Source organism: Aegilops tauschii, chromosome 3 (genome assembly GCF_002575655.3).
Source record: "Aegilops tauschii subsp. strangulata cultivar AL8/78 chromosome 3, Aet v6.0, whole genome shotgun sequence".
NCBI lineage: Eukaryota > Viridiplantae > Streptophyta > Magnoliopsida > Poales > Poaceae > Aegilops > Aegilops tauschii.
This window is the reverse complement of record NC_053037.3, coordinates 28818459-28840936: the sequence shown is the minus strand read 5'-3', so window position 1 is coordinate 28840936 and position 22478 is coordinate 28818459. Positions and strand designations below refer to the sequence as shown.

Below are 22478 nucleotides of genomic sequence, written 5' to 3'. Positions count from 1 at the left end.
AGAGTGCCACAGTCGGACGTCTGAGCGACATCACATAAAGGGCTTATATCAAAAGTAAATGACAAGAGTGCCACAGTCGGACGTCTGAGCGACATCACATAAAGGGCTTATATCAAAAGTAAATGACAAGAGTGCCACAGTCGGACGTCTGAGCGACATCACATAAAGGACTTATATCAAAAGTAAATGACAAGAGTGCCACAGTCGGACGTCTGAGCGACATCACATAAAGGGCTTATATTTCATAACTTGATATTTCAGTAGCTCATGAATGTAAATCATTTCAAGGAAATACTCAGGTACGAAATAATAAACCGGTTAGTCCATCCATAGGAATAACATTCAACAGAGTTTACCACTCAAGCTTGTTTACCGGGGATTTCCACGGAAACTGACACGGGGACTGACATGAATGTGGATATGTTGGCCACGGTCCTTGACCATGGACACGATGACTCGGAAGGATTTGACTCTGCAGAGTTTGTACTATTTAACCACAGCCAACGGATTTCAGTAGTCACAAGGGACTAGTTCCGTTTACGGTGTTTTAGGAGAAACACATCTAACCAGTACACACCCATTCAACATTCCGATGCCAGGAATCACCCTCGGCAACGTTCAAGAAAAACCTTGAGACGGGGAGGCTACAACCTCGCGTAGCATGGGATCAAATTTATACCGCGCGCTCTAAGGGGTGCCCCCCTCTCGGTCCCAACCGGAAACACCCATGCCCCCTGACCGGATGACTGGCTTTAATCCAGGGCCATGGAACCCTCATCCCGGCCCCTCTATTTGGTGTGTACAAGGAAAGAGGTTAGCAACTTACTAAACCGTATTCTTTGCAGAAAACATGTGGCAGCACGAAAGGGGAAGAACGGTAACGTGGCTCAGTCCACGTTAACGTCGGAGTTTATCGGATGACGTAAGACTGGCATGCTACAACAATACCATCTTACTACCTTTAATGTCACCACATGATCAGGTCATCTCTCATCGAAGATCACAGTAACTTCGAAGCACACGGTTAGTTGCCTTGCATGCAACTTAATACTCACCGATGCTCATATGCCATGCACAAACCAATCAAGCAAACATGCAAAACACTCATCATATCAAAGGTTCAAACATGCTTGCCTGGTTCGGAGAAGTCGGAGTCTAGCTCGGCGAAGTTCGCGGCTCCGTCACCTCCTCCGGAACCTACGGTATAACGAAACCGTATACTAACGTGAAAACCGTTGCGTGTATAAAAATTGTTCCAAAATTTTTCCAAATAAATACTACAAAAAACTAGACAAAAATATAAGACTGACAGAAAAAGAATCAATCAAAAAGCATCTTCTGTTTAAAAGATATAAGGGTATTAGTCCAAGGACTGATCTGTGATGAAACAGAAAAGATCCAGGGGCTTGTTTGAGAAAACAGAAGGAGTCTAGCTCGCCGGCGCCCGAAGGCTGCGGTGGTCGCCGGCGTTGAACCACGGCGAGGCAGAGTGATCGGAGGGTACCTACGGGTTCAGGGTGTTCTTCCGCGTCGGCGGGTGGTGGACTTGACCGTCGGTGAGCACCACGTCGACGGCGACACTATCTCCGGCGGACGGTGGTTCGGGCGATGGTGGAGCTCTCCGGTGGGTGCTGCAAGCTTCAAATTGATGCGCGTGTCAGAAGGGTGGATGCACTAGGAGACTACTGGCAAGAGTTGAGGGGTAGGGGTGCACGCACGGGGGTGAATCGAGCTGGGTCCCGAAGCGGGTCGAGGCGGCCGGAGTTGGGGAAGTAGACTCCCTCGGGGCTCTTCCAGTGGCTTGGCGTGGTACTGGTGGTGTGTAGAGGTGGTGTGGGTTCGAGTTCGGGCTCGGGGCCTCCTTTTATAGGCGATCCGAGGGGGTGCCGTGAACGGGATAACGCCGTCGAGAAATTACGGCGAGGCAGAGGTTGGGCAGGGGTTTTAGGTGGCTAGGCATCACCGTGGAGGATCACTGGTGCCATTCCTCCGCTAAACCTCGGTCGGGCTTGGTGTAATACGTCGGTCCTCGACGGAACGGCCGTACGGGCACGGCGGCGGCAGGGAGCGCGCTCCGCGCCTACCAGTTCACGACGACGGACTGCAGCGTGCACGGGTGAGTGGATGGCCACGCGGTGGCCTCTGGTGGCTTGGGCGGCGCTGGACGGCGCCGTCCAACGCTGCGCCTCTCTGGCAGCCGCAAAGGGCGCTGCTGCCGTCGCTCATGGGTTGGCACACTTCCACCAGCTCGTCGCCGACGCCCGCAAGCTTCCAGGCGATCGTGCGGCGCAGGGATAAGAAGGAGGGGACAGGGAGCAAGGCGCCACCGTGGCTACTGGCGAGATCGAGGAAAGGTTCTGAAGAAAACGACAGCAGCTTCTGAAACTGTTTACTGAACTTTCTGAATTTTGACAGTAACAGTGTCCTTCAGGTGTTCGACGAAATGATTTGGCATCAAGAAAAAAAATTCTGGAGCTGGGGCTTGGTGAGGTGACCTCTCAAAGCATCCAGAGGCTGCCTGAATTTTCTCAGATTTTTAGGAGGAGAAAACAAATGAATTTCATCAAATTTGACAAATATGGTCCAAACTTGCAGCAAGCACAATTTGAAATATTTGAACTGGAGACCAGTGGATCTTCATGGATCTTGGTTGAGGGCTCTAAGGACTAGCCAGGGAAATTGGTTTGGAGGCAAAACTCAAAGGAGAAAAGGTAGTTCCTTTGTAAATCTTCAAGAGCCAAAGTAGAAGGCAGAAAATATTTTTGATAAGAAATAAATGGAAGAAAAATCATGGGGGAGTTCAACTTGCTGGATTTGAAGTTTATTTTGACACAAAGATGGGGAATGGCTTTTGGGAGGGGATTTCCACTTAGGTCATGGCAAGAGGAGATTTTGAAAGGGGAAAAGATCACTCCAAATGCCATAGGGCTATTTAAAAAGATTTTCAAAAAATTTCCCAAATGAAAAACATTTGTGATGAGTCAACATAAGATGGAAAAACCTCCAAGGCCAAAGATCAAGTCTTGGGTAAATCCAAACAAAATACTTGTCATAAAAGAAAATTTTTGAGAGGGAGAGTTCTTTAGAAGAAAATTTTAAGTAACCTCCCTCAAATCAAATAAAAGTTTAAAAAACCAAATAAAATTTTTGGGTGTCACAACACCTACCCCCTTAGGAAAAATCTCGTCCCCGAGATTTCAGCTGATCCTCAAATAGATGTGGGTACTCTGCCTGAAGAAAATCCTCTCTTTCCCATGTAGTTCATCCTCGGTGTGATTGCTCCACTGAACCTTGAAAAATTTAATTGTTTTCTGACGGGTCCTCCTTTCAGACTCTTCCAATATTTTTACTGGTCGCTATCTGTAGGTGAGGTCTGGTTGCACATCGATGCTCTCATGAGATACATGCTTCTCCGGGTTGCTCACACATTTCCTCAACTGCGAGACGTGGAACACGTCGTGGACGTCTGACAGCTCCTTGGGTAGGTCCAGCTGGTAGGCTACTGTGCCTCTTCGTGCAATTACACAGAAGGGTCCAATAAATCTTGGGGCTAGCTTCCCCTTAATTTTGAACCGTTGCAGGCCCCTCATAGGGGACACTCGTAGGTATACGTAATCACCGGGTTCAAAGCTGACCTCACGATGTTTTCGATCGTAATAGCTCTTTTGTCGGCTTTGAGCTATCTTGAGTCTGTCCCTGATCTGTTTAACTTTCTCCTTGGCTTCCTTGAGCATGTCTGGGCCAAAGATAGGCTGTCACCTGTTTCTGACCAATTTAGTGGGGTACGACATCTCCGTCCGTACAATGCTTCAAAAGGTGCCATTTGTAGGCTGGCTTGGTAACTGTTGTTGTATGCGAACTCGGCATACGGCAAACTTTCTTCCCAACTGGATCCATAGGTGAGCACACAGGCTCTCAGCATGTCCTCTAGGATTTGGTTCACGCGTTCAGTTTGTCCATCAGTCTGGGGGTGGTACGCTATACTGAATGCTAGTTGAGTGCCCAGAGCTTGTTGTAAGTGATCCCAAAATTTTGAGACAAATTGAGTGCCTCGGTCGGATATTATAGTCTTTGGGACTCCATGCAGACAAACTATGCGGGAGAGATAAAGCTTAGCAAGCCTCTGAGTGAAGTAGGTCGTCTTCACGGGAATGAAATGTGCTACCTTGGTTAGCCTATCTGTGATGACCCATATGGCATCATTTCCACGTTGTGATCGAGGTAGTCCGACGATAAAATCCATTTCAATTTCATCCCATTTCCACTCAGGTATCATGTTTGGCTGTAGCAGCCCTGCTGGTTTTTGGTGCTCAGCTTTAATGCGCTTACACGAACCACAACATGCGATGAATGCGGCTATATCCCTTTTCATACCATGCCACCAAAATCTTTCCTGAATGTCTTTGTACATTTTGGTTCCTCCAGGGTGGATTGAATATGGAGCGGTGTGGCTTTCGGTTAGGATTTGCTGTTTGAGGTCCTCAACGTTTGGTACGCAAAGTCTGTCTCCGTACCATAATATTCCCTCATTGTCTGTGACGAACTCTGAAGCCTTGCCAAGGCTCATTTTCCTCTTTATACCTTCGATGCTGGGATGTCCATGCTGAGCCTTCTTAATTTGTTCCATTAGGGTGGGTTGTCTCTTCAGATTTGATACGGTGCCCTCAGAGACTATCACCATGTTGAGTTTAGCGAACTCCTGCTGAAACTCAGGCCTCAAGTTCGGTGGACTGTCGTGGCCCGGGCTGGGGTTCCGACTAAGAGCATCTGCCACTACATTTGCTTTCCCTGGATGGTAGTGAATGCCGACATCATAGTCCTTGACCAATTCCAACCAGCGTCGTTGTCGTAAATTTAGCTCTGGTTGTGTGAAAATATATTTAAGGCTCTTATGATCCGTATATATTTCACAACGATTTCCCAACAGAAAGTGCCTCCACTTTGAGTGCATGGATGACTGCTGCTAGCTCCAAGTCATGAGTAGGATAATTTTCCTCATGCTTCCGTAGTTGCATGGAAGCATACGCGACAACTTTGCCGTCCTGCATCAATACGCACCCGAGGCCCTTCCGGGATGCGTCACAATACACTTCAAAACTCTTGTGTATGTCTGGCACAACCAAAACCGGTGCTGTTGTTAGTTTCTTCTTGAGTTCTTGGAAGCTTTTCTCGCACGCTTCAGTCCATACAAATTTCTTGTCTTTCTTGAGTAATTGTGTCATTGGTTTCGCCACAGTGGAGAATCCTTCAATAAACCTTCGGTAATATCCAGTCATTCCTAGGAAACTCCGTACATCTGTTACGTTGGTTGGTGGTTTCCAGTCAAGTATGGCTTTGACTTTTTCTGGGTCTACGGCCACGCCTTCTTGGGTCAATATATGGCCTAGAAAACCGACTTGTCTTAGCCAAAATTCACATTTGCTAAATTTGGCGTACAACTGGTGTCTCCTTAATTCTCCCAATACAATTTTGAGATGTTCAGCATGTTCTTCTGGTGTCCTTGAGTATACCAGAATATCGTCAATGAACACCACAACATATTTGTCCATAAATTTCATAAACACTATGTTCATGAGGTGGACGAAATATGCGGGGGCGTTCGTCAGTCCAAACGGCATTACTGTGAACTCATATAATCCGTATCTGGAGGTGAATGTTGTCTTAGGGATATCTTCTGTCCGTACTTTTAATTGATGATATCCCGATCTTAAATCAATTTTTGAGAACACCTTGGCTTGTGCGAGCTGGTCAAACAAATCATTTATCCGTGGCATCGGATATTTGTTTTTTATGGTGACCATATTGAGAGCTCGATAGTCTATACACAATCTCAGTGTCCCATCCTTTTTCTTGGCGAATAATACTGGCGAACCCCAAGGTGAGGAGCTGGCTCGAATAAATCCTTTGTCCAGTAATTCCTTTATTTACTTCTTCAATTCTACCAACTCTGAGGGTGCCATTCTATAAGGTTTCTTATAGATGGGGGTGGTGCCAGGTGCTAGTTCAATGCTGAACTCTATCTCTCGGTCTGGTGGCATACCTGGTAGTTCTTCAGGAAATATGTCGGGAAACTCGCACACCACTGGAACTTTTCTCAGTTCTGAAATTTCCACTTTGTTCAACTTGATTGTCGTGACCGTGGTCTCTCTTGAGCTGTAACTTTTATTGTCTTGCCGTGATGGTGAGTGAGAATCACAGTCCGATTGAAACAGTCAATAAATCCCTTGTTGGTGGTTAACCAGTCCATTCCTAGGATAACATCCAGTCCTTTATTTTCCAACACGATGAGATTAGCCTGAAACTTTAGTCCTTCAAATTCAATAATCGCTCCTTGGCAGTAACTCTGAGTGATCTGCTTATTCCCGGGGGACTTGATGATCATAGATTTTTCCAAAGGAAGTATCGGAAAACCATGTTGTAAAACAAAACTCTTCGAAATGAATGAGTGAGAAGCTCCAGATCAAACAAAACCGTGGCAGGTATTGTGTTGACAGGGAACGTACCGAGTACGATGTCTGGGGCATTCTGTGCTTCTTCCTTGGTCACATGGTTCAGGTGACCCTTCCTGTGATTGTTGTTGGGATTGAAATTGTTACGCTTGGGGGCTGGATTGTTCCCACCATTGTTCGGCTTGGGGGCCGAGTTCCTTGGTTTTGGGCACTATTTGGCATAGTGCCCTTCCTCTCCACAAGCATAGCAAGTGACCCCTGGACGGTATGTAAAGTCCTTGTCCCTTGAATGAAACTGTCTGGTTGGCCTTAGAGCAGTAGTCGTGGATTTTCTCGCTTCATTCCTCTGAACATCAGTCTTGCTTCGGTTGTTGCGAGCAAGAGTCGTCTTGTCCCTTTTTCGCTTACGAATATCCTCCAGACTGCGGCGCTCATTCTCCAACGTAATGGCCTTGTCGACCAGAGTTTTGAAATCTGGGAAAGTGTGTATGACCAGTTGGCATTTTAGTGTTGGCGCCAGGCCGTCCAAAAATTTTTCCATCCTTTTGTTCTCAGTCATATGCTCATCGTAGGCATAACGAGATAGCTGGGTAAACTGACTGTTGTATTCCGTCACTGTCATGCCTCTCTGGTTGAGATCATCGAACTCCCTTTTCTTGATTTTTATTATGCTCCTGGGGATGTGTGCCCCACGAAAACCTTCCTTAAACTCCTCCCAGGTGATGTTATGTTCACTGGGATGCATGTGTAGGAAGTTTTCCCACCATGCGGCAGCTGCTCCAGTGAGGTAGTGAGGTGCATAAAGCACCTTCTCATGATCAGAACATTGAGCAATAATCAACTTTCTTTCGATGTCTCAAAGCCAATCATCGGCTTCAAGCGGCCTATCAGTGTGGGCAAACGTTGGAGGGCGTGTCTTCTGTAGTTCAGACAACTTGGAGTGCGGTTGGTATGGCTCATGGTGATTTCCCATATTGATGACGTGATTCATCATTTCTTGGTGTTGCTGCTGGCTTTGCTCGAAAAGGCGGCATACTTGAGATAAGGCTGCCTCGCTGTCCTGTTGACTAGACTGCCCCTGAGTGAAGTTGTTGGTTGTCTGTGTTCCATAAACTTCTTCTGGTGGATTTGGCATGGAACGAGTCCACGGACGAGACATTTTCCACTCTGGGGTATTATTTTGCAAAACTCGTGAGAAGAACTGTGTGGCACAAGGAAAATTTTGCAAAGGCAAAAATTTAAAAGACCTCAAGATTTTTCAAGAAAATATTTGATTGCGCACGGAGAAGGACTGCTTAGCACATATCTTACACGCGATACGCAAACATACGATACATCACTCAGGATGTGCGTACACACTCCTGACATATTATTTAGGCTAGCACACTCCTCCGGGATCCTACATGATGCGCACATAACTACTACAAACTTATGTACATATAAAACATATCATACAAGCAGACACATCGCGCGGCTACTAGGCGCACTCAGTCGGAGATGGTGAAGATGTCCTTCTGCCTGCCGAGGGTAAGACCCAGCGGCGCAGGAGACTCAACCTCCACCTCCTCCCTAATAGGCTCCAGGCGCGTAGCACTGCGCTGAGGGAGATGGCGCGGGCGCGACAGGCGGTGGTGTGGGTGCGGCAGGCGGTGCAGCTCTGACTGGAGCGGGAACAATGACCTGGTCGAACTCCTCAATGGTAGGCAGACGGCGAGCGGTGGCCAAAATGGCGGGTGAATAGGATGCTGAGGACGAGACGAAAGTCAGTGGCGGTGCCATGTGGAGAAGCTCCCTCCTGTTGGCAGAACAGCCCCGAACTAAGTCCATGCGGGCAGCCACAAGATCGTCCACGAGGTTGTCGAAAGCTGCCTCCAGAGCTTTGAGATACTCAACAAGCATCTCGATAGCTTCATCTCGCTCTCCCCTATGGCAGGGTATATGGCACATGGCATGGGAGGTAGCGGTAGCGACGAGTCTTCATCGAAGGAAGAATATCCCGAAGGAGAGCTATCGCCTCACGGGCGGCCATCTGCATTGCATGACTCTCCGTAGGCATGGCCCTTCCCACAAAACGGAAGTGGCGAGACACAGAACGTCCTCCCTTGAATTGCACCACGGCCTGGTGCATAGACACGTCGTCGCTGAGCTTGTGCTGGTAAAGCGTGAACTCCGGACGAGTCGCTGGCCCGATCGTGAGCTTGGTGATGGAGACGAGGAGTTTGACAAACCCCTCGGGCACATTAGTGAACACCCGAGTCTCGCAGTCGCTGCCAGCCATCTACAAAAGTAGGCAAAAATTCTGAGTAGTCAAATCATAAATTTATGATGACCAACAGAAAATAGCTACATTTGCAAAATGCTGAAAAAGCACTAAAGACGCTAATAACCGATTAGCGATCGCACCTAGTGGCTTCCTACAGTCAGCCTGGCTCTGATACCAAGCTTGTCACGACCGGTTTTCTAATAAAAATATTTATTGAGAAACCGATCCCTTTTACGGACCAGTAGAGAAGAATCCTTCTCACTGGTAGACAATTTCTTGATCACAGAAGAGAAACTAGGGGTACTAAATATAATACAAGGTTGAGCGGAGACTGCTCAACAATTTTATTACATGCACGCCGATATTACACATAACGGCGGATATGGTGCCATAACTACTGACACACAAATAAACGCGGTGGTGGATATGTCACAGTGAAGTGGGTGACATGACTCCTAAATCTTACAGCCCATCGAGCGTCGGAGTGAGGCTCGAGGATTCTTATTGCGGGTGGCGGAAGCGTATTTAACACAAGTGACCAATATCCAGGATCGCACGGGACTGACTGGGACTCCTCTAGGCGTCGGACTCACTATCAAACTCTTCATCCATGAGATCGCCTTTGTCAACATCTGGCCAAATCAACAAGCCAGGTGAGTACTATGAAAGTACTCGCAAGACAGTTTGGACATAAAATATAACAAATGCAAACATGATGCATATGAACAGATTAATAATGCGCACTCAGACAATGAGATAGCAATGCATGGGAAATAAAAGGAAGTCGGGCGGTAGTCCTCCCGAAATCCCAACGTAATGCTGAAGGCCAATCGAGTGTCTGAAAGACTCCTCGAAAGGATACAAATAAAATAACAATGCCGCAGTCGGGCGTCAAGGCGACACCACATAAAGGGCTTATAATGAAATATAAATGACAGTGCGTGCCACAGTCGGACGTCTGAGCGACATCACGTAAAGGGCTTATATCAAAAGTAAATAATGAGCGTGCCATAGTCGGACGTCTGAGCGACATCACATAAAGGGCTTATATCAAAAGTAAATGACAAGAGTGCCACAGTCGGACGTCTGAGCGACATCACATAAAGGGCTTATATCAAAAGTAAATGACAAGAGTGCCACAGTCGGACGTCTGAGCGACATCACATAAAGGGCTTATATCAAAAGTAAATGACAAGAGTGCCACAGTCGGACGTCTGAGCGACATCACATAAAGGACTTATATCAAAAGTAAATGACAAGAGTGCCACAGTCGGACGTCTGAGCGACATCACATAAAGGGCTTATATTTCATAACTTGATATTTCAGTAGCTCATGAATTTAAATCATTTCAAGGAAATACTCAGGTACGAAATAATAAACCGGTTAGTCCATCCATAGGAATAACATTCAACAGAGTTTACCACTCAAGCTTGTTTACCGGGGATTTCCACGGAAACTGACACGGGGACTGACATGAATGTGGATATGTTGGCCACGGTCCTTGACCATGGACACGATGACTCGGAAGGATTTGACTCTGCAGAGTTTGTACTATTTAACCACAGCCAACGGATTTCAGTAGTCACAAGGGACTAGTTCCGTTTACGGTGTTTTAGGAGAAACACATCTAACCAGTACACACCCATTCAACATTCCGATGCCAGGAATCACCCTCGGCAACGTTCAAGAAAAACCTTGAGACGAGGAGGCTACAACCTCGCGTAGCATGGGATCAAATTTATACCGCGCGCTCTAAGGGGTGCCCCCCTCTCGGTCCCAACCGGAAACACCCATGCCCCCTGACCGGATGACTGGCTTTAATCCAGGGCCATGGAACCCTCATCCCGGCCCCTCTATTTGGTGTGTACAAGGAAAGAGGTTAGCAACTTACTAAACCGTATTCTTTGCAGAAAACATGTGGCAGCACGAAAGGGGAAGAACGGTAACGTGGCTCAGTCCACGTTAACGTCGGAGTTTATCGGATGACGTAAGACTGGCATGCTACAACAATACCATCTTACTACCTTTAATGTCACCACATGATCAGGTCATCTCTCATCGAAGATCACAGTAACTTCGAAGCACACGGTTAGTTGCCTTGCATGCAACTTAATACTCACCGATGCTCATATGCCATGCACAAACCAATCAAGCAAACATGCAAAACACTCATCATATCAAAGGTTCAAACATGCTTGCCTGGTTCGGAGAAGTCGGAGTCTAGCTCGGCGAAGTTCGCGGCTCCGTCACCTCCTCCGGAACCTACGGTATAACGAAACCGTATACTAACGTGAAAACCGTTGCGTGTATAAAAATTGTTCCAAAATTTTTCCAAATAAATACTACAAAAAACTAGACAAAAATATAAGACTGACAGAAAAAGAATCAATCAAAAAGCATCTTCTGTTTAAAAGATATAAGGGTATTAGTCCAAGGACTGATCTGTGATGAAACAGAAAAGATCCAGGGGCTTGTTTGAGAAAACAGAAGGAGTCTAGCTCGCCGGCGCCCGAAGGCTGCGGTGGTCGCCGGCGTTGAACCACGGCGAGGCAGAGTGATCGGAGGGTACCTACGGGTTCAGGGTGTTCTTCCGCGTCGGCGGGTGGTGGACTTGACCGTCGGTGAGCACCACGTCGACGGCGACACTATCTCCGGCGGACGGTGGTTCGGGCGATGGTGGAGCTCTCCGGTGGGTGCTGCAAGCTTCAAATTGATGCGCGTGTCAGAAGGGTGGATGCACTAGGAGACTACTGGCAAGAGTTGAGGGGTAGGGGTGCACGCACGGGGGTGAATCGAGCTGGGTCCCGAAGCGGGTCGAGGCGGCCGGAGTTGGGGAAGTAGACTCCCTCGGGGCTCTTCCAGTGGCTTGGCGTGGTACTGGTGGTGTGTAGAGGTGGTGTGGGTTCGAGTTCGGGCTCGGGGCCTCCTTTTATAGGCGATCCGAGGGGTTGCCGTGAACGGGATAACGCCGTCGAGAAATTACGGCGAGGCAGAGGTTGGGCAGGGGTTTTAGGTGGCTAGGCATCACCGTGGAGGATCACTGGTGCCATTCCTCCGCTAAACCTCGGTCGGGCTTGGTGTAATACGTCGGTCCTCGACGGAACGGCCGTACGGGCACGGCGGCGGCAGGGAGCGCGCTCCGCGCCTACCAGTTCACGACGACGGACTGCAGCGTGCACGGGTGAGTGGATGGCCACGCGGTGGCCTCTGGTGGCTTGGGCGGCGCTGGACGGCGCCGTCCAACGCTGCGCCTCTCTGGCAGCCGCAAAGGGCGCTGCTGCCGTCGCTCATGGGGTGGCGCACCTCCACCAGCTCGTCGCCGACGCCCGCAAGCTTCTAGGCGATCGTGCGGCGCAGGGATAAGAAGGAGGGGACAGGGAGCAAGGCGCCACTGTGGCTACTGGCGAGATCGAGGAAAGGTTCTGAAGAAAACGACAGCAGCTTCTGAAACTGTTTACTGAACTTTCTGAATTTTGACAGTAACAGTGTCCTTCAGGTGTTCGACGAAATGATTTGGCATCAAGAAAAAAAATTCTGGAGCTGGGGCTTGGTGAGGTGACCTCTCAAAGCATCCAGAGGCTGCCTGAATTTTTTCAGATTTTTAGGAGGAGAAAACAAATGAATTTCATCAAATTTGACAAATATGGTCCAAACTTGCAGCAAGCACAATTTGAAATATTTGAACTGGAGACCAGTGGATCTTCATGGATCTTGGTTGAGGGCTCTAAGGACTAGCCAGGGAAATTGATTTGGAGGCAAAACTCAAAGGAGAAAAGGTAGTTCCTTTGTAAATCTTCAAGAGCCAAAGTAGAAGGCAGAAAATATTTTTGATAAGAAATAAATGGAAGAAAAATCATGGGGGAGTTCAACTTGTTGGATTTGAAGTTTATTTTGACACAAAGATGGGGAATGGCTTTTGGGAGGGGATTTCCACTTAGGTCATGGCAAGAGGAGATTTTGAAAGGGGAAAAGATCACTCCAAATGCCATAGGGCTATTTAAAAAGATTTTCAAAAAATTTCCCAAATGAAAAACATTTGTGATGAGTCAACATAAGATGGAAAAACCTCCAAGGCCAAAGATCAAGTCTTGGGTAAATCCAAACAAAATACTTGTCATAAATGAAATTTTTTGAGAGGGAGAGTTCTTTAGAAGAAAATTTTAAGTAACCTCCCTTAAATCAAATAAAAGTTAAAAAAAACAAATAAATTTTTTGGGTGTCACATCTGTTATTCGCGTGCAATATTTTCTTGTCAAAAACATTGCTACCCAATTGCACACAAGTCGGCCGCAGGCAATTGCATGTCCTCGATCATGCACAATTACATGTCGCCCGCGTGCAACTTACTTTTTTCCTTTTAAAATAACACTGCTACTTAGTTGTACATTAGCCGCCGCAGACGGTTGCATATCCATCGGCTACACGCATTGAATCTTCGCTTGTTACATTGAAGATTGTTTTTTGTTTCTAAAAGTACAAAATGATGTTTCAAAAAACAGTAGAAAGCAAAATGGCATGAAGAAAAGGAACGGACCATCAACAAGCTAGCGACATAATCGGGGCTTCATTGTGATGTGAAGCAATGCATGCAGTAGTTAAGTAACATTTGACGTTTCAGATCTTCTAAATGTGCGAGTATGTGGTGCATTTCCTTTTTTTGGGGGAAGAATGTAGTGCATTTCCTCTTTTTTTAGTCGATTGTAGTGTATTTCCTATTCGAGACGCATTGCGTCAAGTAGTGCTACCAGCGAATGTTAGACGGGTCGGCCCATTTAGAGCTCTTTAAGTGCTGAGGAATCCCGGTTTGAGGAACCTTCTGGAAGGTTCTTGACCAGTTTTGGGAACCATCTGGAAGGTTCTTGGATAATTTTTATTTTTCTCTATTTATTTACTAGTTTTTTCTTTCTTCTTTTTATTTTTTAAATTTATTTTATTCTCTATTTTGTTTTTCAAATATATTTAAAAAATCAAAATTCATTAATTTATCACAAATTTTAGAAAAGTTCACATTTTAAAAACTGTTCACAAATTTGAAGAAAGTGTTTGTGTATTCGAAAATTTGAAAAAATGTGCACAAAATTAAAAATTCGTGTTTTTAGTAAGTTCTCAAACAAAAATTGAGTTTTTTGAAATTGTTCAGAATCTGAATTTTTTTTCACAATTTCATATTATGTTCATATTATCCTGAAAATGTTAGAAAAATTCAAAAAAGTGTTAGAAGTTTCAAAAAAAGTTTGGAACTAAAATATTTGTCTTTGTTTTTAAAACAAAAATCGTATCTTAAAAGAACATTTGGAATTAATGTTCAATTTTTAAAAAATTGCTATCATATTTGTTTTTCCTAAAAATTATCGCTACGGTAAATCAGCACTGTACGCTGCACTGCCTGGGTTCGGTTGACTACAATGCCTCGGTCCAGTTCACTACAATGCCCAGTTCTCCAGCTCGTTGCGCTAACCAATGGGCCGGCCCAGTTGGGTGGCTGCCTGTGCATATCCTTGCCAATCTGCCGCAAAGAGTGGCAGATAGGAGCTCTCGTATTGTATGTACTAACAATCATAAAAAACAAAAACAAAAAACACAGGCACAAGGAGAACCGGACTCCATGAGAGGAAAACGAAAAGCAAACGGAGTTAACGTGTGATCAAGTTATGTATGATGCCAGTCTACCGAGCCTTAGTCACACCCATTTTCATATGGTGTAAAAATTTAGTACACCTAAATGTACGACGTTTTTTGCAGTTTAATTTGAACTGCCAAAACATCTTATATTTAAAAACAAAGGTAGTGTTATGATACACATCGTTTCCGCTATAAATTCAATCAAATTTTATAACTCATGCAAAATCAATACACGCTATATTATGAAACAGATGGAGTACCATTTTCTCTATTTTATTTGTCAATTATTATTAAAATTTGGCCCAAAATCAGATGAGGATTAATAAACCGAACAAATAAATTACTACTTACCCCCTCCGTTCCTAAATGTAAGGTGCATTATTTTTTCAAAATGTCAAACTTCTCAATCTTTTACCAACTTTATAGACAAAAATATCAATATCTAGAATATCATATTATTATCACTAGATTCATCATGAAATATATTTTTATATTTTATTTATTTATTATTGTAGATCTTTAAATATTTTTCTTTAATCGTGGTCAAACATACACATCGTTTGACTTTTGGTAAAAATAATACACCTTATATTTACGCTCCATGTGCTGAATTACTAACTTCATACTAACTGAAAAACGAAAAGTGAACTCTATTTATTTATTTGGAACATTAAAACGAAGCACTCTGAAATAACTTCTCACTCATCTACCCCCATGTATCATCTGTTCTCGTGCTTTAGTGTCCCTAGCTGTGAAATGTAAGTCGTGCGAAGGGGAAATCGGCGACTTACATGGTTGATTGAGCCTTTCTCAATGATTTGCAAATGAAGTCATGTAATAAACTCGACGTTTGTTGAACAAGTCCTTACCAAGTTGTTCATTTCAAAAATATTTAATGGAATTTGTACGATATTACATTTTTATTCGCAAGGTTCAAGGGGAGTGTACTCTTGAACGATAACATGTTCGAGATATTTGAATCCTGGATATTGCACTGTTTTCCTTTATTAGTTTTTTTCTATATGATTTCTCATAGAAGGTATTTAATGAGGCAACAGTAATATAAGCATTGTGACATGTCATTTATCCTTTTTTTCTCATTGGGTTTTTAGAATGAGTTTTTTTGTCATTCATATCAATGTATACGTCTGTGTGTCATTCTTGCCATGGCGCGCCTCCTTCTACATTAGTGCGCAAAGCACCATCGAGAAGGACTCATCTCTCTACAAGGAAACGATTCAGTTCTAGAGCTAATGACCATAGTTCTCAAACAAGCACTCGAAAAGATTATGGAGGGTCCTCATGATTAGGTACTCTTTCCCTTCAGATCATAGCATCAAATATTTCTTAACAAGCTATAAGCTGATCAGATTTATAAGCAAATATCTCTTACAAAATATAATGTCAAACCACTCACCGTAAAATATGATGCACATTTAGACCTCATTAGGAGCTGAGGGAATCCCGGTTTTGGGAACCTTCTGTAAGGTTCTTGACCAGTTTTGGAAAGCTTGTAGAATGTTCCTGATTTTTTTCTTTGTTGTTTTTTACTAGTTATTTTTTCGTGTCTTTCTTTTCTTTTTTATGTTTATTATTTTATTCTCCATTTTTCAAAAATATAAAAAATTTCAAAATTTCTAAAAGTGTGCACACATTTGAAAAAGCGTTCACATTATAATAAATATTCACAAATTTGTTAAGAAAAGCTACAAATTTGTAGTTGCCTATTCACCCCCCCCCTCCCTAGTCAACCATATCGGGGAGGGGGGCTGCTAGGCGGCGGCTGGGTTCGCCCCGCCGCTGCCATCCTGGGGTCCCCGGCTTCGTCGGCCGGCCCTCCGGCAGCGGCGATGCGGGAGAGGGCGGTGGGGAGGGGGGCTGCTGGGCGGCGGCTGGGTTCCCCCCGTGTCGCCCGGGGAGGAGGGCGACAGAACCGTAGCATTAAATATTTGTTGACAAGTTATAAGATGATCAGATTTATAAGTAAATAACTCTTATTCAAATATGATGCCAGGCCACTCACTGTAAAATATGATGTCAAATCCCTCTGGATCATAATACCACTCCTAATCCACGTTATTATTCAATACTCCCTCCATTTCATAATGTAAGATTTTTTTTGACATTATACATATAAAAAAGGGTAATAATTATTTGAAATTTTTAATTGAAAAAACGCTTTTGAGTTCTGATCAGTGATGAGTAGACTCATCCATCGAAATTTAGAAAGAGAAAAAAAGGGCATCGTGGCAACAATCTTTTGATTGGCCAAGCAAACATGGTGGCAACCAGATAAAGATAAGACGGATAAACTCGTCGGCGCAGCCCAAAAAAGAGAGACCGCGACAACAGCCAGCCACGAAGCTAGCTCGTCATGGCCATGTCCATCCTCGGCGCTCTCAAGCTCGCCCCGTCCCCGCCGGCGACGACGGCGCAGCCGGCGTGTCGCGCCCCCTCCTCGCTGCACTTCCACCTCGCCAACGCCGGCGCCGCCGCGCTGGTCGCCGCCTCGCTGCTCGTCGCCGACCCGGCCCTCGCCTTCAGGGTTAGTTGTATTGCGTTTGTAGTTGTACCGGACCGAGTGTGGTGGCGAGGCGATTGAGGCGGCCTTAATGGCGTGTGGGTGCGTGGGTGGATGCAGGGAGGCGGGCCGTACGGGCAGCAGGTGACGCGGGGGCAGGACCTCACCGGCAAGGACTTCAGCGGCCAGACGCTCATCAAGCAGGACTTCAAGACCGTACCTAACTACTCTCACCTCCCCTTTCCATCGATTCCTACAAATTGTTTCACTCGTGATGATGTGATCATGCCTCAGATTTCTTCTTGCGGTTATATCAATAGCAAGTTCTGACTGAACTTTCTTAGCATGTAGAGATAGAACAGAACGTCTGAATGTTCAGAGTATTTCTGAACTCTGACGATTTATCCGAATTTGCGTTTCTTTCTGCAGTCTATCCTGCGGCAGACCAACTTCAAAGGCGCGAACCTGCTCGGCGCCAGCTTCTTTGATGCGGACCTGACAGGTAGCAGCCTACGGGTTTGCATTTGTTCTTGATCTTCTCGGGTGTTCCAACTTGCAACCAGTAGGCAGACACTCGTTGTTGTGATGCTTGCCTGCTGTCAAGTGTCAAGTTCTGAAGCCATAGTGATATCACAATGTTTTGACTGTTTCATGGTGAATTCAGGCGCTGATCTCTCCGATGCCGACCTTAGAAACGCCGATTTCTCGCTGGCAAATGTAACAAAGGTACATTCCTTCAAAGTAACCGTTGAGTTCAGGATAAGCGGTAACATAGCTGGCCTGAATTTTGCTGGAAACTGTCTATACGGTTGAGTGACCATCACATATAACTTATTATGTTGTTCCTGTCTCCTCATCACAGCATCAGACTAGTAGTACTGCTTTTGTTTCTTAATTGATTATTGCGCTCTGCCGTAATTTTGGGAAATGGTTTTACAGCTCTTGTGATTTGGCTTGTCTTGTTCCACTCTGCAGGTAAATTTAACAAATGCCAACTTGGAAGGGGCACTTGTGACAGGGAACACTTCTTTCAAAGGTTCCAACATATACGGGGCAGGCAAGTGCTAACTGCTTATCTCCAATTTCTGCCTGAAACCTTAACATATTTGGATTATTACCATGTGATTAATGTCACAGTGCCATCATCTTAAAACCTCTAGTCCTAATGTAAAACATGTTCTAGCCACACCATTCTGGACTAAAATGAGCAAAAAGGAAACTGTAACTACTTCAATTCAATCGCAATCTATGAATAGGATTGCAGTCGATCGAAGGTTCTTGTATTAATGTATTGTATGGCATCACCAGGTCATGTTGTTCTCATTTTTTTCCTTTGCAGATTTTACTGATGTTCCACTACGAGACGACCAACGGGACTACCTCTGCAAAATTGCTGATGGGTAAGAGGAAAGCCGGCCAGTGTCGATATTCAAGAATTATTCATCCATTTAATCTCTCATTTTCCATTTCCCATTTTGTGTGTGATGAAAACATGCGTGGTTCTTATTAATTTTTGCAATCGATGTGCACCAGGGTAAATACAACTACCGGGAACGCTACGAAGGAGACTCTCTTCTGCAAATAATGAACATAAATGAAGGAGAATGGGGATACTAGAGAATTCAGAGGTTGATTTAGTTCTCGAATAGTACTGCCATGTTTTTCTCTCTTTTTTTCTTATATCTTCCAGGATGGAGAGAGTTCCATGAACACACAAAGAATATATGTATCGGGTGAATGGTTGCTGGGAAATCAAGTGCTTAGTCGGATGGTGTTAGCCTGGCAGGCATATTTAGTCCAGGGGTAGTTTTGCCGAAGTGTGCATAACAAAGTTGAAGCTGTTAGGTGTGGCAAAAAAAAAATCAGTCAAATATATTCCTTTGATAATAATATTGATACATGGAAATTCCATTCATCTATTTTTTCCAGAGTGCACTAGTTGGGTCGATGCTGTAACACATCAGAGGCAATACTTATTCAATACTAGTTGAGCTGGTCCTTGCTTGCATGGTTTGTGATAAACACAACAAATTACAACAAGTTACTTATTCAGGTACTGCCACTGAAGCAACGGCACTGCTTCTGAGATATGCATCCTTGATTCCATGTAGCTGAGCAGCCACCTCCTGCATGTTGATGCGTTCGCCTGGGGGTGTCTTAGTGCAGCAAAGGCCAACATTTAGCACAGATAGCAGACAATGTACATGTTTTTCCTTGAAGGCTATTGGAGTTTCATCCAACTCTTTTAGCAGCTGGGGGTCGAAAATCTCCGATACCCTATCAGGGAAGCTGGCCTCTGTAAACTTCACAATGCTGAGTCCATCCTTAAACATGTCGTCAGTTGGCCTCCTTCGAATGAATATCTCGAGGAGAACGACACCGAAGCTGTAAACATCTGCGGCAGTTGAAACTTGGCCACCCTCTGCGTATTCTACATAATGGAAAAGGGGAGGAGTTAGTTTCATCTTCACTGCTTAACATAGATGCCACAAAATGTAGAAGCACAAGATAAAGAAAAGACCATTACCTGGAGCAGTGTATCCAATTGTTCCCATCACTGCAATTGAAGAAGAGTTACCGTGAGATGACGTTGTGGAACCAACTTTGAATCTTGCCAAGCCAAAGTCTCCAACATGAGCTGTCATATTGTCATTCAAAAGAATGTTGCTAGGCTTCAGATCACAATGAACCAGTGCTTCTTGGTTGTTATGGTGTAGGTACTCCAGTGCATCCGCTACATCCACCACGATGCTTATCCTCTGACCAATCGTAATAAGGTTCAAATCCGAAGAGCCTTCATAGTCTGGAGTTGAGTATAGTAGTTTATGCAAATCCCCTCGCGGCATGAGCTCATACACTAGGGCCTTGAAATCATTACCACTAGAATCAATGCTTGAGCACACAGTTATTATAGGGACCAAATTACGGTGCCGCACATTTCTCAACGCGTTACATTCTGAGATGAAGCTCTTTTGTGCTCCTCTTGTCTCTAGGTTGAAGACTTTCACGGCAACCTCATTTTCATCTTCAACTAGTTTTCCTTGGTAAACAGAACTATATCTCCCTCTGCCTATTAAGTTGGATACTGAGAATCCCTGTGTTGCTCTGGCTAGATCATTGAAAGAAACCATGGGAAATTTTGTAGAAAATGATGGCAGAGATATAGATTTTCTCTTGTGTTTCCCTCCCCGGAGAAAGAAGCAAAATATGACAATACCAATTGACACCATACTCGCTATTGGGATAACCACTTTTAGCACCAAAGATTTCTTGTTCCTAATTGAATCTGGAGGCATAACAAAACATGCTAGTATGTGTAACTCCGGTACCCCACCACAAAGCCCCTGATTTCCATCAATTTGCATGGCAGTTGCATTCTTGAATATCCCTTTTGTTGGAACCTCACCATTGAGGTGGTTGAATGACAAATCTAGTTTCTCAAGAACTTGTAGGTTGCCAAGAGATGTTGGTATTGAACCAGTTAAGTTATTGGCAGAAATATTCAAAACTTTTAGGCCTCTTATGCTGCCTAATGAAGTGGGAATGCTTCCGCTGAAAATATTCGAGTCTAACTCAATGTATTCTAAACTTCCACAGTCACCCAGAGTGTTTGGAATATCTCCAGATAGCTTATTGGATGAAAGTACCAAATGTACGAGTTGTTTAGCATTGCCAATGTTGGTAGGAAGTTGTCCATCCAGGTTGTTGAAAGATAAATCAATTAGAGATACTGTTGGGATTCGGAAGATCTCCATTGGAACCCTTCCATGAAGATTGTTGTTGGCAATGTGCAACTCTTGAAGCATCGGAAAGTTTCCAAAGCTTTGTGGTATGTCACCAATGAACTTGTTTGAGTATAGATAGAGCACTCCTAGTTGAGACAAGTTTGACAAGGATGGTGGAATGACCCCCGTAAAAAAGTTCATGTGTAAGCCTATTTGCTGCAGAATTTTAAGAGTTCCAATCCACTCCGGAATCACACCTGTAAAGTGATTCTGCCCCAATGATACAATAATCAGGTTGCGGAGGTTTTCAATGCCTGAAGGAAAATCTCCTGATAGTTGATTCTTCCCCAAGTATAGACGCTCGAGTTGGTTGGAAAGGTTACCTACTGAACTTGGTACATACCCCGATAGACGATTGGAACTAATGGATAATACCAGAAGCTCACTGCAGTTGCCTAAGCTGTCCAAAAACTCCCAATCTTGCTTGCTATGTGCTTGGAGTTGATTATCTTCGAGATTCAACGCTGAGAGTTTTGTAAGTTTGCCAATCGTGGTGGGCACCAATCCAGTGAAGTTGTTTCTTGACAAATCGATAATTTGAAGATTAGAAGCATTAGTGAATGAACTAGGAATGTGCCCTATAAAGAAGTTTCCACCTAATTCAAGTTTCTGGAGATTGGGGAGAGCAGTACATGTATTTGGTGGTACATCTCCACCTAGATCATTGAGACCAAGGTTAAGGCCCACGAGAGAAGAGATATTCAAGATGGCTTGTGGAAACCTACCTGCCAGCTGATTTACACCCGCATAGAGGTACTGCAAGCTGGACAAATTTGCAAACTCACTTGGGATATTTCCCTTGATGTGATTGTATGCACAACTAATCATGGTTAGTGTTTTGATGTTGGCGAGAGAAACAGGGATGATGCCAGTAAGGTTGTTAGCCGAAACCTTCAACATTTGAAGGTTAGGAGGCAATTCAACGGGAAACTAACCAACTAGATTGTTAGATCTAACATCGAGCACCTTGAGGTTTGAGCAGTTTGAGAAACTCGGCATCTTTCCTTGCAGCGTGTTACTATTCAAGAGGAGGTTTTGGAGGCGATGAAGGTGACCGAGGGATGGTGGGATCTCTCCGGTGAGCTTGTTCCCCGTCAGGGATAGAGAATGCATGAATGTTAGCTAGGTTCCCAAGAGAAGGAGAGATGTGTCCAACCAAACCTCGACTTGTAAGGTTTAGAGAAGTGACGCGATGTGGAGCCTTCACCCTGCACATGACACCCTCCCAATCACAAAAGTGGGTGCTATCGTTCCAGGACATCAAGGCTTGATGTGGGTCGAGACTGATTGCATCCTTGAATCCAAGCAGTGATAACCTATCTGTCTCGTTTCCATACAAGGAAGAGGTGCTGCACACGACGACGACATGTGCACTGCAAGCCACCAACGCCAGGAGAATTAACCGTCTGATTTTAACAGCTTCCATGACCGGGTAGCTATAGTATGTATGTTGGTCAACTTGGATCTTCAGTATTCTCTACATATATATAGTACATATTAGCATACATAATAAGAACAAAAATAATTTGAGATAGCTAATAATAGTACTCCCTCTGTAAAGAAATATAAGAGATGTTTAGATCACTAAAGTAGTGATCTAAATGCTCTTATATTAGTTTACAGAGGGAGTACATATTAGCAGGTAGGCATTCACTCGTGCATGGATTGTGTTAAATACACACCTGGGGATTTCTTCTTCTTCCATGCTCCAGGAGCCTTTTCCTTTTCCCGGCCGAAACAAGAGCTACAGCCGCGAGCGATGCATATGTCAATGTGTGTGGTAATTTGCAGTGTTGAGTACCTGGTTCACCTTCGCCAGCCACTGCGGTTTCAATTT

The 22478-nt window shown here is 44.7% G+C and overlaps 2 protein-coding genes across 2 annotated transcripts; one reads left to right on the top strand and one right to left on the bottom strand.

Annotated features, from left to right (window-relative positions):
- The first annotated feature begins 16598 nt into the window (after positions 1 to 16598).
- LOC109771616 (thylakoid lumenal 15 kDa protein 1, chloroplastic) lies at positions 16599 to 18790 on the top strand. The gene is made up of 7 exons (XM_020330314.4): positions 16599 to 16880; positions 16977 to 17072; positions 17286 to 17358; positions 17521 to 17582; positions 17832 to 17913; positions 18196 to 18256; positions 18390 to 18790. The coding sequence occupies exons 1-7, from the start codon at positions 16710 to 16712 to the stop codon at positions 18439 to 18441; spliced, it is 597 nt and encodes a 198-aa protein (XP_020185903.1). The 5' UTR covers positions 16599 to 16709; the 3' UTR covers positions 18442 to 18790.
- Positions 18707 to 21842, bottom strand: LOC109771603 (uncharacterized). Its single transcript, XM_020330304.4, has 2 exons — positions 19384 to 21842; positions 18707 to 19287 (listed from the first exon to the last, which is right to left on the bottom strand). The coding sequence occupies exons 1-2, from the start codon at positions 21539 to 21541 to the stop codon at positions 18902 to 18904; spliced, it is 2544 nt and encodes an 847-aa protein (XP_020185893.1). The 5' UTR covers positions 21542 to 21842; the 3' UTR covers positions 18707 to 18901.
- Positions 21843 to 22478: the final 636 nt, after the last annotated feature.

Bases quoted from the DNA above. Each gene is read 5' to 3' on its own strand.
- LOC109771616 (XM_020330314.4), top strand. From the start codon at position 16,710: ATGGCCATGTCCATCCTCGGCGCTCTCAAGCTCGCCCCGTCCCCGCCG. The intron at 16,881-16,976 runs GTTAGTTGTATT...GGGTGGATGCAG, and splicing joins ACCCGGCCCTCGCCTTCAGG to GGAGGCGGGCCGTACGGGCA. The intron at 17,914-18,195 runs GCAAGTGCTAAC...TTTCCTTTGCAG, and splicing joins TTCCAACATATACGGGGCAG to ATTTTACTGATGTTCCACTA.
- LOC109771603 (XM_020330304.4), bottom strand. From the start codon at position 21,541: ATGTTGAAGGTTTCGGCTAACAACCTTACTGGCATCATCCCTGTTTCT. The intron at 19,288-19,383 runs GTAATGGTCTTT...TCCATTATGTAG, and splicing joins AATTGGATACACTGCTCCAG to AATACGCAGAGGGTGGCCAA.